The sequence below is a fragment of the Chinchilla lanigera genome, unplaced genomic scaffold, assembly GCF_000276665.1.
Source record: "Chinchilla lanigera isolate Chin_1 unplaced genomic scaffold, ChiLan1.0 scaffold00204, whole genome shotgun sequence".
NCBI lineage: Eukaryota > Metazoa > Chordata > Mammalia > Rodentia > Chinchillidae > Chinchilla > Chinchilla lanigera.
In genome coordinates this window covers 212,245-235,229 of record NW_004955605.1, presented here as the reverse complement: position 1 = coordinate 235,229, position 22,985 = coordinate 212,245, and the positions used below count along the sequence as shown (strand labels likewise).

At 42.6% G+C, this 22,985-nt stretch overlaps 1 protein-coding gene across 2 annotated transcripts in view; it reads left to right on the top strand.

The window, feature by feature from the left end:
• The window catches only part of Amotl1 (angiomotin like 1), a 162,352-nt gene that overhangs the window by 40,692 nt on the left and 98,675 nt on the right, over window positions 1-22,985 (top strand). For both annotated transcript variants that reach the window (XM_013510098.1, XM_005414891.2), the window contains one exon: window positions 1,884-1,934. In XM_013510098.1, coding sequence (XP_013365552.1) covers window positions 1,884-1,934 — 51 coding nt within the window. The remainder of the gene's footprint in view (window positions 1-1,883; window positions 1,935-22,985) is intronic.

Sequence of the window (22,985 nt, the reverse complement as noted above, 5' to 3'; positions counted from 1 at the left end):
AGCTGAGAAGTGAGAGTGAACTATGAGAGCGGGAGGCCGGGCTGGCGGAGTGGGCCCCAGGTGGAGAGGATGGCAGAGCTGAGAAGTGAGAGTGAGAGAATCCATTCTGCACATATGAAGAGCCAAATATTACCACAAGAATAGAATTGGGGAAAGGGACACGAGCCAGACGACAGTATCTTCAAAGAGGGAAAAAGAATAGCCTAAGGGTCTGTAGATGGCTGAAGCGCATGAAAATAACAAGTAACAATATGGTCTGCCATTTTCAAGGATTGTTGGGTTTCAGACACGGCAAGGAATTAAAAGAGGCCAGAGAAGAAGATACAGGGGAAAGGAGCCATGAATTCCAGAGGGCAAGTGGAAGGGTTCTGGGCGGTGGAAAGGGATGGAGTGCTGTATGCAAATTCTCTCAAGCGTATTTAATCTTCTCTTTGGGAGCTCTAAGTATGAGGAGCAGAACAACAGAAAAGGAAGGAGAGACAGCCTGCACAGCTCAAGACCGGCTACCTCGGTGGGGGAGGAAGGACAGCCCTACCCCTGATTCCTCCGGCTCCAAGAGCAATGCTAAGTGCTTATCTCTATCCTGCATGATAATTTGTAAAGTAAAAGCCCACAGTGGAAAAACACAGACAGCTATGTTTCCACAGGATGAGAACACACTGGCACTAACCTGGAGCCTTTAGGCTGCTGCAGCTGGTGCTCTAATCATCTTGAGACAATAGGAGGCCCCGGGAGACTGCCCAGGCTGGTGACCCTCCAACTGTCAGTCCTTCAAGGACGGAGAAGACACAACCAGGCTTGCCCCTTCCTTCCCCTTGGTCTCTCCCACGGGTCATCAGCTATGGGGCTGTCATTGGAGCTTTTCCAAAAAGCCCAGGATCCTCCCAGAGAAAGCAGTCACGGATCGTCCTAGTGGGGGAAAATATATATATATATTTGCCCAAGTTATTCAGGACACTGCCCCGGAGAGGGAGATTCCCACTTCGATCGGAGCTTCCGTTTCTCTATTCTGTTATGAAAACAGCCCACTCATACAGAATCACTGCTAACCTCACCGCATCGCAGTACTGAGCTGTCTTCCGTAAAGTAGATTTCCAGGTTCAGTCCCCCTACCTGTGAGATGGAGATCGTATTATTTCTCCTGCTTGAAACAAGTGGATTCTTAGCAGGAGGAAACAGTGTGAGACTGGAGATTGAAATAAGGTTCAAACAGAGGGATAGGAAAGAAGACATGAAATTCCTCCTCCCAGGCTGCGAAATAAATTCAGGCTCTGAAAATCCTGTTTCCTCCTGAGGAGCCCCAGAATAATCAGATGCAATACTGAAGAGTAGGGAATACTTTTAGAGCTGGCTGTGCTCTGATTTTTAGGACATGGGCAAAGGGGTTGGGGTTGGGGAGGACACCCCCTGTGGCCGCGAGACAGGGCCGCGCGCAGCTGCGGAGCGTGCCGACCTCGGTCGCGTAGCAACGGGCCGGGAAGCGCGCAGGGCTGGCGGCGGGGTGAGCGCGGGGAGCCCTGCGCCCAGCGCCCCAGAGCTTCCCGATCGCGGGAAACTTTGGGGCTGCTCGCGCTGGCTGTCCGCGCGATGCCCCCGCGGGCTGAGGGCTGACCATGCCGCGGGCCGCCTCCGCGGAAAGTTGGCGCGGGGCTGCCTCCGCCCGGAGCGCGCTTGGCCCCGGCCGACCTGCGCTCGAGTTTCCGCGCCGTCTGGCACCGTCGGTGGGGCCGGGCTCCGAGGACGAAGCAGGCCCGGGAGCACAGACTCATCACTGGGAGAAGGCATCCCGCTCTTTTCCGAGGGACTTGCGCTTTAAGTGACGCTTGATCAAGCCTCCCTAAATTGTGATTCAGTTTTTGTTTTCTGCCTTTTGTCTTTCCCAGGCAGTGAGGACGTGGATGCCTCCTGTGCGCCTTACAACCCGGGGGAATCCGGTAGGTCTGACCTTTTTTCCTTTTTCCTTTTTGGGGACGGTGGCGGTGGTGGTTTGGAATTCCAGCCTAGAAGCGCGAGTTTTGGGCTGCCGAGAAGAAATCCATTGAGTGGATGGGAAGGGTCAGGAGGGCCATATATCGTGCGGCTGCAGATAGGCTCCGTATTCAGACTGGCCTCTTCCTGGGGCGGGAAGCGTTCCAAGTACCGTGTGTGTGTGTGTGTGTGTGTGTGTGTGTGTGTGTGTGTGTGTGTGTGTGTGTGTGTGTGTGTGTGTGACCCCAGCTCAGTGGTGCTTTCAGAAGGAATGCATCACAGCAAACTTCCACACCTGGCCCTTCTGTGAGCGAGCTGAACCCACCCGGCCTGCAAGGGCGATGGTGGCCAGTTCTGTCTTGCTGAGCACCTTGTGGAGGACAGCGTGTATCCTTCACCCGAATCTAATGAAGTCGACTGCCCAAAAAGGCGGTGTAATCATTCCATTTTGAGGGGGGTTCTCCCATTTAATCTGTAGGTGTTTGGAGTAGGACATTCCATCCCCCTGTGCCAGGGGCTGTAAGAGATTTGTGCAAGATGAATGGCGACACTTGTCAGAAACAGACCTCCCTATGTGGAGAGACAGATTTGCATGATCAGGATCATACTAAGCATTCCTGACACCCGGTCTCACCTGGAAGCCCAGTATTTCGTTTGGGTTTTCATTTCTCCTTTTTTTCTGCTATCAGGTTAGTTTATTTAGCTGTTAGCTAGTCTATCATGTCTGTCCTGGCTGTTCTCTAAATCACCAGCATAGAAACCGTGCCTTCCTACCATGAAATAAAAAGATTTTTTTTTTTTCTAATGGTGCAAGTTGACAGCAAAGAAGAACAGAAATTTTCTGCAGAAAGTAGTTTTAAAATACTTATCCATAGTAATAATCTCAGGGTTAGGCACATTGTGGTCAGTCTCTTGTCCTAGGATATATGCTCTTATCAAGTCTACACAAACCGAAGCAAAATTCAACCTCAGCAATGACTTTTATCCATTTCTAGTTGTGAATCAAAATAGATGTGAATCAAGAATGGCATTCTGAGGCGAGGAAGCCTATCTTGTTTATTCAGAAAATGCAGTTCTACAGTTGTGAGGCAATCATATCTCTGTAAATGGAATCCTAGATTAAATGCATGAGCAAAGCTATCTTTAAAGGCATGCAGTGGTGAATCCTTTTACAAAATAAAAATAACATATAAACCATGGCTTTGCATGAAGTGATACATTAGAATTAAGGTCCTGAGTGATCTGCTTCATGCAAGTGTAATGATATGAGCATTGATGTGGTGTGGTATGACACAAGTTCTTTGCTCCTGTTAAGTTATAGATACACATAAGCAAGGCAAGATGGGCACTGCTTGTTCTGAGAAACTGGACTGCCTAACTGTTGATAGCCTGGTTTTAATTCAGTGACTAACATACCACCGAACCTCAGGTGTCTGACCCTCTGGCATCTCCATATTTCTCTCTGGGACTGACAGACTGGGCTGCCTCTTCCACCAAACTGAGGCACTGATAAGTAGGGAGAGCTCTTAAAATCAGCAATAAACATTAAGAAAGTGACATTTTTTTCTTTTTAGATTAGAGAGGGGAAAAAACCCAATTTCTCAGGAGGAGATGAGAGTGTGTCATAGACTGGACTGCTAGCTGTGAACAAGAGATTTATTAGTTCTGGCCATACTAGATGACTTCTTATATATGACTTCTTATGTCTTACTTTTCTCATTGCTAGGACGAAATACCCAACGCCCAAAGAAAGATTTATTTAGCTCCAGTTTGCAGAGATTTCAGTCCATAGTAAGCCGGCTGCAAGGCAGCTGGCACATGGCAGAGGGGCAGCGCTGCATGGTGGCAGAAGCTAGAAAAAGCAGCGAGAGCCAAGAGGGGGAAACGAACCTCTTTCTGCCCCTTTTGTCTTGTCCAGTCTACTGGGATTAGTGTGATACCAACCCCTTCAGTGGACTGAACCAGCAATCACCCACCCTTCATCTCAGCACCCTAAATCTCAGCACTGAACCACGAGTTAATCACAAACTGTACATTCAGCTACCTCTGAAAAGGCCCTGTCTAAAAGTTCATGAAGCTTTGGGGGGACATCTAGACACAAACCATAACAGGTATCTTCCTGTTCTAACCTCCTAAATTGCTATGTGGACCCTAAACCAAAGGAGGCCCCTTGTCATCAGGGTCTCGTTTATGTTCATTGCCGTGCAGTACATGTTGTCGCTGAAGGGTTATTCTCTGATGGAGCAGTCCTCTGGATGAGACTGTGTTGTTTCCATGGGATTCATGTCAGAGAGGAAGTTTGCATTTCACCCTTAGAAAGAGGCCTGATAGTTTTTGGTTCTTTTCTTAGACATACAGCAGGAAAAATACCTCTTCCCACAGTTGGTAAGCAGCCGTTCTTTTAGGGGCACAGATGTACATAGGCTCAGCCCTGGCTTAGAGGTAAGAGGAGAAGGAAGCTAAAGGAAAACTTTCTCTTTTCACAACCCTGCTGCTAGCCAGTGAGTGGGTTATGCATACTAAGCAATTGTCCAACTATATGCCAACATCAGTTGGGTATCCTACAATGTAATTAAGCTGACATTACCCAGAGTTAATGCAGACTGCACAAGTTAGGGGCTCAGTCGTACAAAGCGGGCCCCCTCTCAAGATGCCAAGTGCAAGTAGTAATTCTCTACCTTCTCCACACTTCTGTTCAACTTGGTTATACTTCAGAGTCCCCGGCAACTTTTTCTTCAAGTTTAAGTGTTTGTAGTAATGGCTCACAGAACTCAGGGAAACGTCTTACTTAATTTGCCAGGTTATGATAAAGGTATCACAAAAGATACAAATGCATAGCTAGATGAGTATATACACAGAGCAAGGTCTCAAAGGGCCCCAACCACAGGAGTTTCTGTCCTTACAGAAGCAGAGCATGCTACTCCTGTGGATATAATGAACAACTCAGAAACTCTAAACATCTCCATTTAGGTTCCGTATGCAGACATGATCAATTGAACATTGGCCACTGGTGATTAATTCAGACTCAAGCCCTTTCATCTCCTTAGAGGTCAGGTTTGGAAACAGTTGTATCTAACTGAAAATTACAACCTTTATATACAAGGTTTGTTCTGCTGGCAACAAGCCCTCATCTTGAAGCTATACAGAGACTTTCAGCTACCTTTCATCTTATTAGCATAAACTTATGCATGTGTGGTTGAAAGGGGCTTACTATGAATTTAAAAAAACAAAACACTCCCATCTCTGCTCCCAAAACTTTACAAAGATTTTAGGAGCTCTGTGTTAAGACCCAGGCACAAAAACCAAATATTACAGCAAAAGATGTTCTAATCATCCTTACCACTCAGAAAGTGATAAGAGTTTTGGGAGTTCTGTGTCTGCAATTTGGAATAAAGATGTAATATATATTTGTTATTGTTTCACATCGTAGCAGTCCTAAAAACTTACTTTGCATCCTATCCCTGAACTTGCAATCTTGGGCATGTGACTCAACTGCTCTGCATGTCAGTTATTTTGTTCACCCAGTTGGGACCTTGTGTGGATGTGATGAGTTGCTTATGTATCCTCGTACCATGTACTTCATGTGGTTGGAATTCAGGAAGTGCATTTGTTTTATTGTTATTATTCATTTAAAAGACACTTCCCCCCATACTTTAAGGGTTTTATTGTTTTTATCACATGTCCCACTTAGTAACCAAACTACTTTTATTTCAGAAAGCTTTTCTGAAACTTACCCAGTCTCCAGAAAACAGGTAGTTGAGGATGGTGATAAAGTCAGTTGAATTATTTAGTGACTTCCTGGAGCAGCATGTGGAATGATATTCCATGGAAGGCCTTTGGTGACAATCTTACTACTTTCTTGCCTAATGACTGGAAGTGTATTTCACCTCTAAATTTTTATGTCATTCTCCTAATCAATTATGAAAAGCTCCTTGAGGGAGTGAATCTCGGAGTTACAGGAAGATCATACAATGAAATTAAACCACCAAAACAGGAGGATTTTATAGAGGCAGTAGGAAAAAGGAGTGTGTCTCTAAATGAATGTTGTAAGGCTGGTGTGATGGAGAATCATTCAACAACACCTTCTTTTCTAAGGTGGAACCATTTTCTAAGGATACAGAGTCCATACCTTTCTATAGCCTTTCTGCAGTCCTGTTTAGAGGTGGAAGGATGGTTCTCTGGGCAATTGGAATGCTTGGAGAGATGGAATGAATCCAGATGTGACCATGCCTGTTTAATAAACTTTATTGACTACTCTCTACCTGGAGAGCAGATATTTGATTTAGTGCAGTAGGACCTACATGACCTACACCACCCCCATCCTCTATAACCTTCTAGTTATATTGAGGCAGTCCCCTAAATTTAACCTTGTTGTCTCTGCCCACGTCCCTCTCCCCCTCCTCTCTTCTCACCTGGCTTGCTCCCTCCCATCCTTCAACACTGGGCCCATATGTCACGTCCTCCTTGTGGTTCTCAGTGTTGACTAAACATTAAAATCAGGAGATGTCTTTAACAGTCCTGACCAAGAGCCAGTCTTGAGCTGTTCCATTAGAATCCCTGGGGTCTGGACATAGGAATCAGTATTAACAATCACATCTCAAGTGATGCCAATGTGTAACCAAAGGTTCTTGGGTTCTTGACCCTAGATTGCAGCCAACTTGTAGCACATGCAAATATTCATTAAATGATTACTGAAAGAGTGAATGAGGCACCCCTGACATGATTTATCTTCATATAGTTAGATGTCCCTAAGATTGGCCCTACAATGTTGTAGGTTGTAATAGTGCCAGGGTAGGATCATCTGATGCATGACCTATATCTATCTGCTTTCTTGATTCCTTTGGTTTATTCAGTTTATTTTCTATCTTTCTTATTTGTTTTAAGACTTCAGCTTTTTTAGTGTAAGGTAATTTTCTCTTATTTTAGAAAATTTGGACATTCACAAGAATAAGAGAAAAACTGCTCACCTCATCTGTAAGCAGACTGGTACCTCTCTCCTTAACCTTCCCTGGTTTGTTGTCCTTTGGGGTTGCTTGACCCTCTGGCATGCCTGAGTGCCTCTGTTCTTGCTAAGACCCTGTGAACTGCCCTCTTAGGGCCAGGAGAAGAGTGTCTCATGAGACAATATTCTTGGGAGCCGGCAGGGTTAACTCCGTCAGGGCCAATATATCATGAGAAAGGGCTTTCTTGTCCTATTCTTGCCTTCCTCATTTAGGGAGAATCTATGATCCTTATCAGAACAATATGGTAACATTTGCATAACTTCTTTAAGTTAATAATAATTTAAATGTTTGCTAATCTCTGCCCCCTATTACCTAAAATAAGAGGTAAGATTGCATCTCTGGATAATAGTGTTTATGTCTTTTTCAGGATGGACTGCATCCAAATATCAGTGGCTTAACACAATAAAGGCCATGTGTGTTTCTTTTCTTTCTTTTTTCTCTTCTCTTCTCTTTTCTCGGCTGTGTTTCTTGCTTCTGTGGTAGTCTAGTGTTGAACTGTTAAAGGGCTGTGCTCCACGTGGTCGTCAAGAACCTCCGGCTTCTTGTGTGCCCAGCTTCACCCTTTTCTGTGGGCTCAGATTCTTTCACTGGGTGTTTTGTATCCATTTAGCAGAAAAGTAAATCCAGTCAGCCAGGAAAATGTATGTTCACCCTTGATTGCCTCAACTAGGAGATAAGATACTTCCTTCCACTTATATTCCAAAAGTGAGAATTGATCACATAGCTGCAACAGTTAGAAAGAGCTGTGAAATACAGTCCAGTTGTGTGCCAGGAAAAAGAGGAGAACCTTGGTGATTGCTATCAGTCTCTATCAGTCATGTTTCTCTTATTGCTCAAAACATCATGATTGAGGCTCTTTTTACCATGTAGGTGCTTGACTTTCATATTGTTTAGGATACACATTGGATTGCTGCAATAAAGACCAAAATGGCAATGACTTGAGCAAAATACAAATTCTGTTTCTCTTAGAGAAGAAGCACTCATGACTTATTGTGGCTTCATAATGCTTTGTATCATGAAATGTAGTTACCATGCGAAGTTCTGAAGCAGTGCTTGCGGGATGCAGAGCTGCATACCTGTAATCCTCGCACCTGGGAGGCTGTGGCAAGATATTGGCAGCAAGTCTGAGGCCAGCCTGGGCTGCACAGTGAATGTAAGTCCAGCTTGTAACATGTAGCGAGGCTTTGTCTCCAAAAGCAAAAAAAAAGCTGTTCAAGTCCCACTATCACATTTACATTCCAGTCTGCAGGCAGGAGAAAAAAATTAAGAACACAACTTCAGAGCTGCCCGCACCATTTCACTGACATTTTGTTGGCCTGAACTTTGATCAGGTGGCCATATCTAATTCCAAGGAGCTGGAGATTGGATGGGAGTAGGAAAGAGTCTGTTACTAGAAAAATGGCTGGGTAAAAGGTGACTAGTTATCGTAAAAACTTATGAAAAGCATGTCGTAGTGGTTCAGAATATATATCCACGGACATATTATATGGGTTTGCATCTTAGTTCTACAGATCTGCTTTTTGACCATATTCAAGTTACTTAATCTGTATTTCCATTTTCTAATCTGAAACATCATGTACCAGAGATTTTCTGATATATTTCCAGACCCATTCTGCTCTGGGCCCTGGAAAACTTATCTTTTGTCATCCATTCCCTGGCTTTCAGTTGGATTTGGCTAAAAGAGACATTAGCAGAATATGGGATGCTAAGAAGAGACATTATCAGAGATATCAGGGTATATCCCCTGCCTCTGAGGTTATCAACTTGTATCAACTTTCTGAAGCCTTCACTTTTGGCATTTGTACTAAATAACACTGCTACTCACCGCCTCTTCCCACCCTGCATCAGGTGAATGTGCCAAGACTCAAAAGTTGTGAACAAACCTGTTTCTAGTTGGATGCGTCCTGTATCTGTGTTTTCCTCCCTCCCACCTATATGGAAATGAGTGAGGAGAAAGAGCCGTGCTTACCATACATCTTCTCTGTGCCGAGAACTTTCCACATGTACACTGTTTACCAACTTAAGATATACCTCATCTTACCCAAGTATGAGAATTTCCAAAGATTCACCTGCCCATATTATTAAGAAATTAATGCTTGGGGCCAGGCATGGTGGCACACACCTGTAATCTCAGCACTGGGGGGCGGGGGGTGAAGCAGAAGAATTGCTGTGAGTTTGAGACCAGCCTGAGCTATATAGTGAGTTCAAGGCCAGCTTGAACTGCAGAGCAAGACCCTGTCTCAAAAAACAAAACAACAAAAAAACAAGCCACCAACAAAAAACCAGAACAAAACAAAACAAAAACCAATGTTTTCTTTAAGGCTACACTCCAATTTTATGCCAAAGAATCCTCAGGAATTGCTTATTTGCAGACACAAATAAGGCTCTTCCAGCCTCTTGCCAGGGAGCAGGAATTCTTATGTTCCTTACTGAGACTGGAGAACACCATGATAAATGCTCCACATTCACTCTTTTACAGAAAGTTGCAGCCACACAAAGCTGGTCATTGCTGCTGTTCCCTTGCTCACAGCCAAAGCTATAGGCTTGGCCTGGATTGCTGAGTCTCTGGCTGGCTTCTCCGTGACCTACACCCCGCTCCCTCAGGGATGAGGACAGTACTCTCCTGATCTTCTTGCAGCCTCAGAATAGGTCCAGGTCCTTCTCACTGCAACATGAGGTTAGACTCACCCTAGAATGGGAGACTCTCCTTGAGGACCTAACTAGCTCAAGGTAGCCTTCAAACCACCAGAGGTAGTGGTGTAGCTGTACTGTAGCTCCACCCCAGATCTCTCCACGCCTTGGAAAACTATTTGTCCTGCCATCCTTCTCCTGGGGCCCAGACAGAGCTACTGGGGGAGGGAGAGTTTTCATCCCGGTTTAACTTTTTCTTAGGATGATTGACAGTGGAAAATTGGATTCCTTTCACAGGAAACCTCACCCAACCACAAGGGTGTGGTCCAGCCTCCTGGGCTGAACCAAACAACCGCAGAAGAGTGGAGCATTGCTACAGTTCCTTGAATCTGGACAACTCATTCTGTCCCATGATTGATCTTTTGGGCCCATTTCATCCTCAGAACAAGTCCGTGAAACACATGTAGTTATTTTTATTTTATGGAGGAGAAAACAGGAACTCGAAGAAGTTAAATTGTACCTAATGTCACACGGCTAATTAGAGGCGTACTCAACATATTATCTGGGCTCTAGAGACAATCTGTGTCTCCTGGAGAGGAGAATACACAAGTTGCCTTCCTCCATGGAGATTTTGTTGTGGATTAAATGCAATAATATGTAAGAGGACATTTGGCCCTCTGTACCATGTGTTGTGCATCCACAAATTCAACCAAATGTAGATGGAAAATATTTTTTAACTACAAAATTATGTCTGAACCGAACGTGTATAGATTTTTTCATTATTCCATAAACAATATAGTATAATAACTAGTAATATAATATCTACATTGTATTAGGTACTTTAAGTAAACTAGAGATTATTTAAAGTTTATGGGAGATGTACATAAATTATATGCAACTACGGTACCATTTTATAGAAGGGGCTTGAACATCTGTGAATTTTGGTATCCTGGGAGGTGGTCCTGGAATAGTCCCCCAAGGAGACGGATGACTTTTCTAGCAGAGAGCCTGGCAGTACATGGGTGTTCTGGAATGTTTGTTAAATAAATGAATGAATGGAATTTTTCCAGGCTGTATATATTGTATTTCCTTTAGACTACTGAATAATTGTCAATATGCTCCAGAGGGATTTTCCACAGCAGGGTCTAAAGCAACAACTACCAAAGCTTCTCGGAACATCCTTCATTTAATTCCTGCTCTCTCTCCTCTAAATTCAGCACAGAGTCCTTGGAGCATGGATGCTCCCAAGTTCCTGGTGGTGCTGATGCACTTCTGAAGGAAGCCTCATCTTTGTAACACTGTGGCATAGGTGGCAGGAGCCTGGCACAGTGTGGAAGCACGGAGAAGGGCAGGCGGGCTCAGACGTAGCCTCAGAGGGTGTAAAGTGAATTACCACTCCCCTAAAATGTGTGGGCAGAGTGACACTGTGACACTATGTCTTGCTCAGGAGGTGAAGTTTTACTTTGGGGTACCCTAATTGGGAGAGAGAATGGAGTAGGAACACGGAAATAACTAGAAATAAGGCTAAAGTCTAGCAAACAGATGGTTATCTATGTTGGTAATAAACAAAAGAGAGGAAGGAAGGAATTTCGAATTATGGGAAGACAGACAGAGAGAGACAGACAGACAGACAGAGAAATGGGAAGGGCATGTTCCTTGCCTAATAGGTATTTCTACTAGAAATAAACAGACGTGTGGCTAGCCATTCCTGAATTGTTTTAAAAATTAATTTTATTGGTACACTTTTGTTATACATAATGATCGCATTTGCCATAGGGAATTTGTACCTGTGTATGATACACCTTGACTCTTCCCTTTCCCCACTCGTCCCCTCCCTTCAGCTCTTCTCCTCCTTACGTACAAGAACTTTGTTTCCACTGTTTCCTTCTATTCTTTTCCCTTCCCTCCCTTCCCTCTCCCCCTGCCTTGTTTGAGACCATACTGCTAAGTGAAGTAAATAGAACCCATGTTTAAATATCACACTGTTTCTCCTGTATGAGAAACTGAAAGGGGCAAATAAGGACTGAAATAGATGAGAGATACTGGGAAGTAAGAAGAAAATGTTCAAATTCCTGAATATTGAACATAAGCGCTATTCTCCAGAAATGGTGAGGGGTGTGTGGATAAGGAGCTTGATCTTTTCAAGGGTACTGTGAGTATGGTTTCTTGATCACATTCTTACCAGGTGATCACTCTGGAATATGTCCTGTTTGGCGTATTTGTCTCAAAACCCTTGAATTAGTTTCTCCCATGGTGGGTTCAGTAACTTGATTTGGTGTCACTTGTTTGGTTTCTTTCTCTCACTGCCCTCTGCACTTCCCGTTTCATGACTCGTCTTGCTCTCTGCCCCCAACCATATCTCTCTGCTCTGTTTTAAAGTCATTCTCTTACCCTTTTCTTCTTCTGCTCCCTCCTTTCCTTCTCTGTCTTAAGTTGGAATACAGCCAGAAGAGGCAGTGCTTGCCTTCCTAGGGCCCTCTGCCAGAAAGTGGAATAGGTCAAACTGTAAAAGGGGATAAAAAAAGAATGTTCCTTGGCAAGACGGGGGAAACAGATGTTCAGGGATGGCTTTGCTTGCTCTTGCTGTCTGCTGCCAGCTAAAATACGTTCCTTACAGGAATACTGGAAAGGAACATTCATTGAACAGCACATACATGTGGTTATTTTATATATATGCTTAATTATCTTCTCCCTGTGATCTCTGTACCTTCGCATCTAGTTGTGGCAGGATTATTGACCACAGCTGGTAGCAATATTATTCTCCACCCTTTTTTTTTTATATAAAAGAAAAGAGTAGACATCGTAGTTGCTTTCGGGTCAAGTATAACAATAAATATTGTAAGAAAACTTGAGGTTCTTAAGGTAACAGAAAGTAACTGTGGGAGTAGAACCAGGTTTAGAGTGAACCCTGAGGAAAGTATCGTGATGGTGGTATGGGGAGACTTGCTGGTGGCTTGCTGCTGGCATTTGTCAACTGGTTTCTTTCTCCACAGGCTTGCTGTTTACTAGCTGTTGACCATAAAGAAATGACCATTATTGTTGCTGTTGTGGTTGGCCAGCCAGACACCTTAAATTTTCTCCTTCTAAAACAACATATTTCCCTTGAACTCTACAAGCTGTATTTTCCTTCCAGACTCAACAGCTCTCAGATTCCAGCTTGTGAACCTGTGTGATGGACTAAGAACTGTGGCAGGCAGTCTTATGCCCCTGTCAGGCCCTTGTGTAAGCTAACTTCGTGTGGCCACCTGCTATCTCTACCTCCAGTGGTCCCCTCCATCCTACAGGATGCGATTGGGACCAAATGAATTAGCCCACCTAAAGCACTCAGAACAGTGCTTAACAAAATTACCTGCATTTGATATTTTTCTCATTCTACTGCTTTCCTCTTTTTCTTTGCTTTCCCTCATCACTTTCAAGTATGGCTTCTTTCCCTGAAGTCCATTGTTTTCTTCCCCTATTCTGTTCATCTTGTGGTACTGAAAGAGGAAAGAAAAAAGGAAAACAGCCACAGAAGTGCAAAGCCAGAGCCACCACCAGACCAAGTAAGTACCGAGTAGATTAGGAAGGAATATCCTTTCCAGAGATGAAACAGTGTTCCCAGCTTAGTGAGTAGAGAGAAAGCCAGGTTTTAGGCCCCAGACCCAGTCCTCAGCCCAGCCTTGTGCAGTGCTCAGCCCACAGACTGAACATGGTGACCCCGATTCCCCACTCCCAGCCTTCTCTGCTGTATTTCTTCCCTCTTCTAGGAGCTCTTTCAGTGTTGTGTAAATACTACAAAGACTAACTTTTCCTTTAAGTAATTCTTAAAATAAAAGTTCTTTCAATTACTATATTATGAGGTTTATTTTCTCTGTATTCTGATCTACTGGATAAAAACTCTAAAACTTAAAATATTTATGCCAATAATTTATCCAAATTTGTAAAGTCATGGGGGCTGGGATTTAGCTCAGCAGCACAGCAGCTGCCTGGCAAGCACAAGGTTGTGAGTTTGATTCCCGGTACCGGGAAAAAAACAAAAAACAACAAAAAAACAAAAACAAAAACAAAAACAAAAAAGCCAAATTTGTAAACTCATGGCTTAAATTCTCCATTGAATTCAGCACTGTTCTTTTCTACTGCTATGATTTTTTTGTTCGTTTATTTTTTGTGGTTCTGAGGATTGAACCCGGGCCTTATACATCTGAGCAAGTGCTGTACCGCTGAGCTATACCTCTAGCCTTTCTATTGCTGGGACTCTTAACTACTATCCGTTATTTCAGAGCAAGACACTGGAACCCAAACTCCGATTCTCAGCAGCAGATTCTTGGTAGAACCATAGTATGTAACTAGGACTGTTTGACTGCAAAACCACAGCCTGACTCATGTGCAGTGCTGCCTACAACATGTCACACACAGCAAGTGCCAAAAGGCCCAGGGACATACGGGTGAATGAAACACAATCCTTTCCTCAAAAAACCAACAATCTAACTGGGGGAGAAAGACCCATTATCAGAAAAATGTACATGTGGAACTCTGGTTTTAGCCAATGAACACTAAGTGGCTACGTGGCCTTGGGCAGGTTACCTAACCCTTACGGGCTTCTATCTCCCCACTTGTGATATTGGGATGCAGACACTGCCATGCTGTATAATGAACACATATGATGGTAGTCCCTTATAATGGAGCTGAAAAATTCCTGTCATGTAGTAATGCTGGTATAAACATTTCTTTTTAGATACTTTTAGATGCACAAATTCTTACCATTATGTTACAGTTCCCCTACAATATTCAGTACAGTAAGATGTATAGCCCAGGAGAATATAGCCCAGGTGTGTCATAGGTCACACTATCTAGGTTTGAGTAAGTTCATTCTGTGAGATCCATGTGAGGAAACTGCCTAGCGACATGTTTCTTAGAATGCATTTTCTCTGTTAAGTGATGCACTACTCTACCTACTTCACAGGGTTGTTGGCAGGGGCTGAGTTAATACATACACGTAAAATACTTAGCGCATGGTGAGCAGCCCCTGAGAGACTGTGTTTATTTCTGTTATTCTGCTGAGTGCAAGGAGGCATGAGATCCTAATACAAAGGAACCTGACTCATCGTAGAGGTCCAGGGGAGCTCAGGCAGGCTTCCTGGGTAAGCCCCATTCTTCACAGTGACTATCAAGAGTAAAGGTACAGGGATGAACAGCACATGTGTGCCTTGGGATAGCTGGTGGCAGCCAATGGAGTTTGAATCAATGAAACTCATTTTCTTCCTCAGACAAACCTGGATCAGCGTGGAAACTCCACAAAGTAGGACTGTAACCTCATTATCAACTTCCTCAAATGCTGTGTGGGTATCTTGATGTCTCACCTATCCCACTCTTAAAAGACCCTTACCTTTGGCTTTGTGGGAGTGAGATCAAGGTTTGCACCATGCTTGCTTGAATTTCACTCTTTTTCCCCCTTTTGCCATCATTATTGCTTGCTTGCTGTTAACCTCTTACAGCTGATATTTCACACTGTTTACCAAATGAGAAACTGAGGGATCTTCTAAAACAGTGTTAAAGACATCACCCAGTGTAGGTAGGTAAGTATTTCCCAGACTTAGCAAATAAAAGCACAAGACACATACTTAAATTTGGTTTTTAGTATAGAAATGTTGCCTGTGGTAGTAGGGACATACTACCGCACTGCATCGGTCACTTTCCCTTCACTGTGGCAGACTCTGACAGACACAATTTAAAGGGGAAGAGATTTATTTTGGCTCACAGTTTTTGTTGTTATTGTTTGTTTTTTGGTGGTTTTGTTTGTTTGTTTTGTTTTTTTTTTGGATTCAATCCGTGGTTGGTTGGCTCCCAGGCAGAAAGGGCCCAGTACAGCAGAGGACATGGCAGAGGAAAGATGTTTGCCTCATGGCAACCAGGAACCTGAGAAAAAAGGAGGGAGAGAGGAAGGAGGAGCTGGGTAAAAGAATGCACCTTTCCTGGTCATTCCCTCTGTGATCCAAGCAGGCCCTGTCTCCTCACAGCGCGTTCAGCTACTGAACTCCTCAGTGGGTGATTCCACTGAAGAGCACAGTGCCCGGGATCCAGTCACTTTCCACATGAGTCTTTGGGGGACATTTTAGACCTAAAAGCCTTAACATACACAAAAATTGTTACCTGAAATTTAAAACTAGCTGGTGTCATGTATTTTGTCTGGCAGTCCTAGGTGTGGGAACAACATGTGGGGACACTCTGCTCTCAGCATTGGGTCTTAGCTTGATTGATTAGGAGGCCTGTCAGTTCCATACCACCAGGTTTTCAGTCTCTACCTGACTCAACTGAAGTGCTTACAACAATGAATCTTGACTGCTGGTGGCCGTGGTTACCAGCATTATCGTATTATCTCAATGAAAAAACTGATACTCAAAATGAACTCTTCCAACAGTAGAGATCCTAAAGGACTTCAGAGATTTGATGTGAGCTCCATTTTGTATAGTGTAGAAGCACAGAATAATCTTTTCTCCTCGGATGGTTATATGGCTTCTGGCTCTAGGTATTAAGACTCTTGCTTACTTTTCTTTCGTTGCTGAGACAAAATACTTGATGCCCAAAATTAAGAAAGGAAAGGTTTATTTATCTCACAGTTTGTGGAGGCTTCAGTCTGTAATCTGCTGGCTCCAAGGCAAGGTGGCCTGGCAGAGGGCAACAGTTCATGGTGGCTGAGACAGCAAAAGCAACAAGAGCAAAAAAGGGGAGAGCGAACCCCTTATCCTCATGTTGTACGCAGGTTGCCCTCCCTTGGGCGGGTGCAGCCAATCTCAGCACTAGACAGTGCAGCCAATCTTAATCTCCAGATTCAGCTGCCTTCGAAAAGCCTGCCCCCAAGACCACATAAAGCTTTGAGGGCACGTCCAGACATAGACCATAACAAAGGTTTTGATTATTTTCTTCCTTTCCGCTAGTAAAACTCATGTCTGATCTATCAGAGCATCTTGGCGTTGGCATGGGAGTGAACAACCCCCAGTGCTATCTGTCCTTAAAGTACCCTCACTCAGCTGTTAGAGCACCCCTCGGAAGGTGCTGTGCATGGAGGGGAGGGGCCTTCCTGAGAAAACCTGCCGAATGTCGTACAGTGACAGTCTTACAAAGCTCTTTGTAGCGAAACCCAACTCTCTGGGTTTTTTCACCCAGTTATCTTCGGGATCTTTCAAACTTTTTTAAAATGATAACCCAATAAAAGGTACATTTTACATTTGGACCTACATATACAAATTATAGACATGGCTGTAACTGTAACAGAAGTTTCTTTGCATATTAATTATGCTTCTTAAATGGTCTGCATTGAGTATTTTCTACTATGTTCTATTTCTTTTCATTTTTTTTACAGTGCTGATCATGTTAACTTGATTTCATGATCCATTATGGGTTGCCAACTGCTGTTTATAAAACACTGCACTAGGGTGTTATAGAGCAAATATAAAATAGATCTGTTCTTCCTTTCTGAAAGCTCTTGAAATATCTGAAACTGGCTATCATATTTTGTCTCAATCATTTCTCCACGGAGGTGTGCTGTGGCTGTTCCATCTGCTCCCACAATGTCATCTGCATGTCTTTTCATTGAGGAATATTGCACTTAAAATTTGGCCTGAAAACTGGGCTTCATAAGGAGCTTGGCCAATACTTGGCATCATAGGGTCATTGGATCCCTTGGGCTCAATCCCCTTCCCAAGCTGACATCAGTCTATGAATTAATTTTCAATTCATTCTTTACTAACTTACTTCAGATACATACCCCAGCCTACTTTTTCTGTTTTGTCTTTTAAACTGTCTTGAGATATTTTCCCTATATGTGGGGTTGGAGGGGTGAGGATCTCAGATCAATAGGCCCATCATTCATATTCCCTACATCTATTCCAAGCTCAAGAAACGTAAACAAAAAGAAACCATGTCAAGCACAGTCTGCCCCAGCAACAATTTAAACTCCTGTGAACTGGTAATATGTAGTAAGAAAATGTTTAACATTTTAATAACAACGGCTCATACTTATAGCACATGTGCTGTGTGTTAAATGTCATACCAACCCCTTTCATGTGATTGATGAATTTCTCACAACCCTTTAAGGTAGATACTATTGTAACTACTACTTACTATGAAAACTGGAAAAATCTGAAGTTTAGAAAAGGTAAGCAGTTTAGTCACTATCAAGTAACTACTAAGTGGCAAAGGGGGAGTTGACCCCAGGCCCATCTGATTGTGGAGCCTGTTTTTTAAAGTACTTAACTGCCTTTCATTGAGAGGAAACCAACTCTAGTGGTTTAAAAACAGAATGTACATTACATGTGTAACATAGTTACATGTATGGGAGTTTAATAGGTTGCATTCTTCCCCATACCAACAGACTTACATAGCAGTCAGTTCAGGTCCCAGATAACGCATAGAAATTTGTAAAAAGTAGTCTACATGCATCAGTCCCCACAATGGGGTCTGGCCTTAGAGACCACTGGACCAGCAGGAAGGTCTGGAGTTAGGAGCATCTATCTCTCTTGGACAGGTGAGCTGAGGACAGTGGTTAAAAGCAAGCGTTCTGCACAAACAGGCTTGAACCCTGACTCTGGCCCTTGTTATCCACGTAATCGCTGGCAATTCACACACCTCACCTGCCTCCTTTCCTCATGTATAAAGAATGGGTGATGACACTTGCCTTGCTGGGTGCTACATACTGATGGTATGAGATAAGATACAGACTTGCCTGGCGTGGAAGACATTCCATGCATGCCAGCCCAGGACAGAAAACTGGATTTTGATTATTTTGCTTTTCTAATATCTCTTGCCTGTTTGCTCACATAGGCTGGGATTCTGAGTGCAGAGAAATATGGTCCCCACATATCTTACACCAGTGGTTTTTAAAGTGTGGTCTGTGAATAAGCAGCATGGGTGTAGTGTGGGAACTTGTTAGAAATGCAAATTTCTGTGCCCCACCCAGAACTACTGAGTGGGAAGCTCTGGGGTGAGGCCCAGCACTCATGCTTTAAAGCCCTTTAGACAAAGCCTCTCAAATGTAGGAACCACTGCCCTGATGGCCCGGAGAATCCTAAGTCTTCCCCTGTTTTACTAGGACTCAGAGGACACTTCCAGACACACCTCATCTTTTGTGAACAAAGATGTAGACTGTGGAACTCACTTTAAGGTTGCTTCCACTTAATCCATTTCTTATTTATTCCAGATGGGTCATTTTCTGCAGTAGCTTTTCTGGCCTCTGTTTAATTTGTATAGACCTTACTTACTTCATAATAACTAGTCTACCTATCATTGCACCCTTCTTCTTTTCGTTATCACATAAAGCCCAACTTGTAACTATAGACTTATTTACACATATTTTACTAAGGCAGAACCCATGCTAGAATATCAGCGCCTAGCAGAGTACCTTCCTTCCCATACAGTCAATAATTGATGAATGGTAAAATTAACAGGTGAGTGAATGAACGAGCCATTGTAGCTCTCGCATAGCTCTGCCTTCTTTCAGGCTCTTGTACTTCCATTAATTTCACTGCTTAGGACTCAGTTTTCCCCAGTTATTTCTAATTAACATGTGAATTTTAATTACCTCTTTCCCCTGCTCAGTTTATACTGCAATGTGAATTTTTGTCCTGAGTTGAGCCATCTCCAGTGCTTGGAGCCATTAGGAATGGCAGTGCTTTCCCCATTTATGTATCATTGGACTTTCAAGTACAAGACCTGCGGGTCTGTAGAACATATTCCGAAAAGAGCTAGAATTGCTGTACATATCATGAAGAGGCCATTCCTTCTACCGTTCTTTCTAGCATGAACTGAAAAGACATGTTTTCAGAATAAAACTCCTAAACATTCTGTTCAAAATGGTGATTACAATCCCTTATAATCTTTCAGGGCAAACATTCTGATCTAAATTGTTTCCAGTTATTGTGAAAATCTTCAGGTTTAATCATCGCTTTACATTGCTGTTGTTCCAGAAGCTCAGTATGTTTCCAGTTTTAGAAACAAACCCATGTCTGTATCATTGGTGGAAATAAAAGAGGAAAACATGATGAGCTTTTTATTCATGAAAAGAGAACAAGAGAGCAATTACCACATGATATATTGTAGGATAAACAAAACTGAGACTACTTCTCATTAATATGCAATTGGACCCACTGAACAACTCAACAGAATGGTCAATATGGCTAGAAGCTTGGGATCCTCTTTTTTTACTGAGCAGCACCAATTAATCAACCAAGTCAGTGATATTCACTTACGAACAATTTAGTACCCTAAGGAACATCTGACAATGTCTGGAGACATTTTTTGTTGTTTCCAGAACTGAGGTGGTTACTACTGGCACCTAGTGGGTAGGGGTCATCTCCAACCCGTAGGGGAAGTCCTCACAACGAAACATTGTCAACGCCAATATCAGTAAGTGTCTGAGATTAAGAAATACTGAATTAACCAACCGATCAATAAGTACTTTGAGTTTTAATATTTCCAAGTTTTCTGTAGTAACAATAGCAAAAAATAATCAATGATTATCATTTACTGAATATTTATCTTTATATTCACAGTTACTCTGTCTTATTTAGGATCTGATCCCAGGTTTGGTTGGGGCCTTTTTCTTTACTCTTCTTCCTTATCTGTTTGTTTGGTATAGGCGAATTTTTTCTTTTTTGGACATGATCAGATCTACCCTCTGTATCTTGTATTTTATATAAATTGATATATTTAGTATATATCAGGTAATAATGCTTATAGGAGAAAGGACTGAAGCAGTAAGACAGTGATGTGTCACTATGGATGTGAAACTAAAAACATCCAGAAAAACAGGCCTCAGACGTTAGCTTCAGAAGTGCGCCGTGCTCCTTCATAGGTTGGTAGCACAGAGCACGTACTTACTAAATATTTACTGGGAAATTTTTTCATAACTGACACAGAATCCTTAGGTAAACTTTCCATGGAGTAGGATTTCCAAATGATCCATTTTATTAGCTGTAATTTTTCCTGGGAGCAGTTTCCTTATCCATGTCCCTAGACACCTTACATTCCCACAACTGCGGAGGTGTTTTCCACAGGTGTGTCTCTCCATCTGCCATGTGCATTCTACTCCCTTTGTGTTTTTCTGTATTTCCCTTTTGGCCTTGGCAAGGACTCATCTCTTGCCCCCCAAATGATGCACACCCAATACACACTGCTTGCAGCACACCTAGTGTTCCTGAATTATGCCTTGTCAGCAGTTTGCAAGACTGCAGCAAGCCGTGGGTCAGAGTCTCCAGAGGATGCATATACTACGTGAAAAAGTCTAATAAAAAACATGATTTTATATTGGGAAATAAGCAGAAAGAAATCCCAACTTTTTTCTTTCTAAAACAGAAAATTGAAAGAAAATCTCGGGAAAGATCTTCAGTAATGTTTCTGTACCTAAGGAGGACGGGTTCCAAGGTGGCCAGTAGATGCCTGGTACTGCAGATAACACTGAAATCTACATACAGTTTTTTTCTGTACATATATACAGATAAAGTTTATATATTAGGCATATAAAAGATTAAGAATAATAATGGAACAATTATCACAATATACTGTATTGCAATTATAGGAATGTGGTTCAGTCTCTATTTCAAAATCTTTTACTGTACGTAGTAATGGGTGGGTTGTATATGCAGCATGGTTATGTTGGACAGAGATTTTTCATGTCTCTAATGGGACAGAACAGGGCAGCTTGAGATTTCACCCTGATACTCAGAAGTGTATGCAATATAAAGTTTGTGAATTTTTTATTCCTGAAATTTCCATTTCATGTTTTTAGGGCTGCAAATGACTGGGTTAATTAAAAATACAGAAAGCAGAACTACAGACAGTGGTGGATTACTGTACAGGGGCTTATCAAATCTGTGTTGATGAGGCCATTCTGTTTATAAGATGCAAAGGTTGAAAGAAAAAGTGTTAAGAAGTATGACTATGTGCATTCCTTCCTGCTGTCCATGCTTTTGCCAGAGACATCCTCCTTGTCAGCACTTGCATTTTTTTTGGAATCTGCCTTTTTTCTGTGCAGAATCACTCTTCTATGCTTCTACAATGCCTTGTTTTTAACCTCTAATATGTATACCATCATCCTTTACCCTTAGCCTATTTAGCTCGGATGTAGTAAAAGCTGCTGAAAGAAAAGTGCAAGTGATTCTCACCAAATCAGGGGGAAGTGTCATTGTGCTAGGAATCACTCAGACCGGGCTCTTGGATACGACCCTTAGGTGCTCTGATACTTGGATGAGGCATATGAGGAATTTAAATTTTTATATGTTTCCATTCATAGATCACACTTTAGAAATCACTGGAGAATTTGAACTTTTAAAATAACCTTTTTATACAAGCAAAATCAGCATTCTGATGAGGACAGCCTTACTGCATTCAACCAGTGGTTAGTTCACCTGAAAGTCTCAGTGGTGGTCTACTAATTGTAGTGCTCCATCCCACGAAGGCTGTCCAGTAGCTGTTCCTTTTGTGGTTGTGTCCACATACTCTCTCTTTGCTGTTCACTTTCTCCCCTCCAGCAAGCTCAGGACCATTTTAAGGGCACCTTAGTCAAATTATTAGCTCATAAGAAATTGTGTGTGTCTAGGTGGGCACTGAGAAAGAGAGAGAGGAAGGACATCTGCATTTTAATAGGGTATTTTAATATCCTTGTTATATCACAATACTGGAGCAAAAGGGCAGTTTCTAGCTTTTTCTGAATTCCTAAAATGTGCCCAGCTCTTGATATACATGCTACAAAAATATAGCTAATGTTTACATTTTAAAAAACGATATGACCTGGGTGTGGTGGCACATGCCTAAAATCCCAGCATTAAGGAGGCTAAGGCAGGAAGATTGGCATGCGTTTGAGGACAGCCTGGGCTACATAGAGAGTTCAAGGCCAGACTGAAATGCATTGCAAGATCCTGTCTCAAATAACTAAAACTAGCTGCTGAAAAGATAGCCCAGCGGCAGAGTGCCTGCCTGCTAAGCACGAGGCCCTGAGTTCAATTCCTAGTACCAACAAATAACTAAAAATAAATAAATTTTAAAAAGCTATGTTACACTCAAAGGTACATTGTCACTAATCCCCCTGAAAATGCTTCCCTTAGGTCCTTTTGCTTCAAAGAAGCAAGTTTGAAGGAAGAATATTTTTAGGGGGACTAATGACAATGCACCTCTTACTGTAATTTTATTTTATTTTTTATTTTTTTTATTTTAAAGAGAATAGTACATGAGAAACAAACAAACAAACAAACAAACAAAAAACCAGAACAGTAGCAGCATACCAGTATCAGAAACATAAACAAATCAAAGCGAGAACATTCAAAGTGATACAGGGTCTCAAGACAAATTAATACAACTCAACAGTGGTTGTTACATTGCATATCACTATCCTCAGCTACATTGCTCAGATTA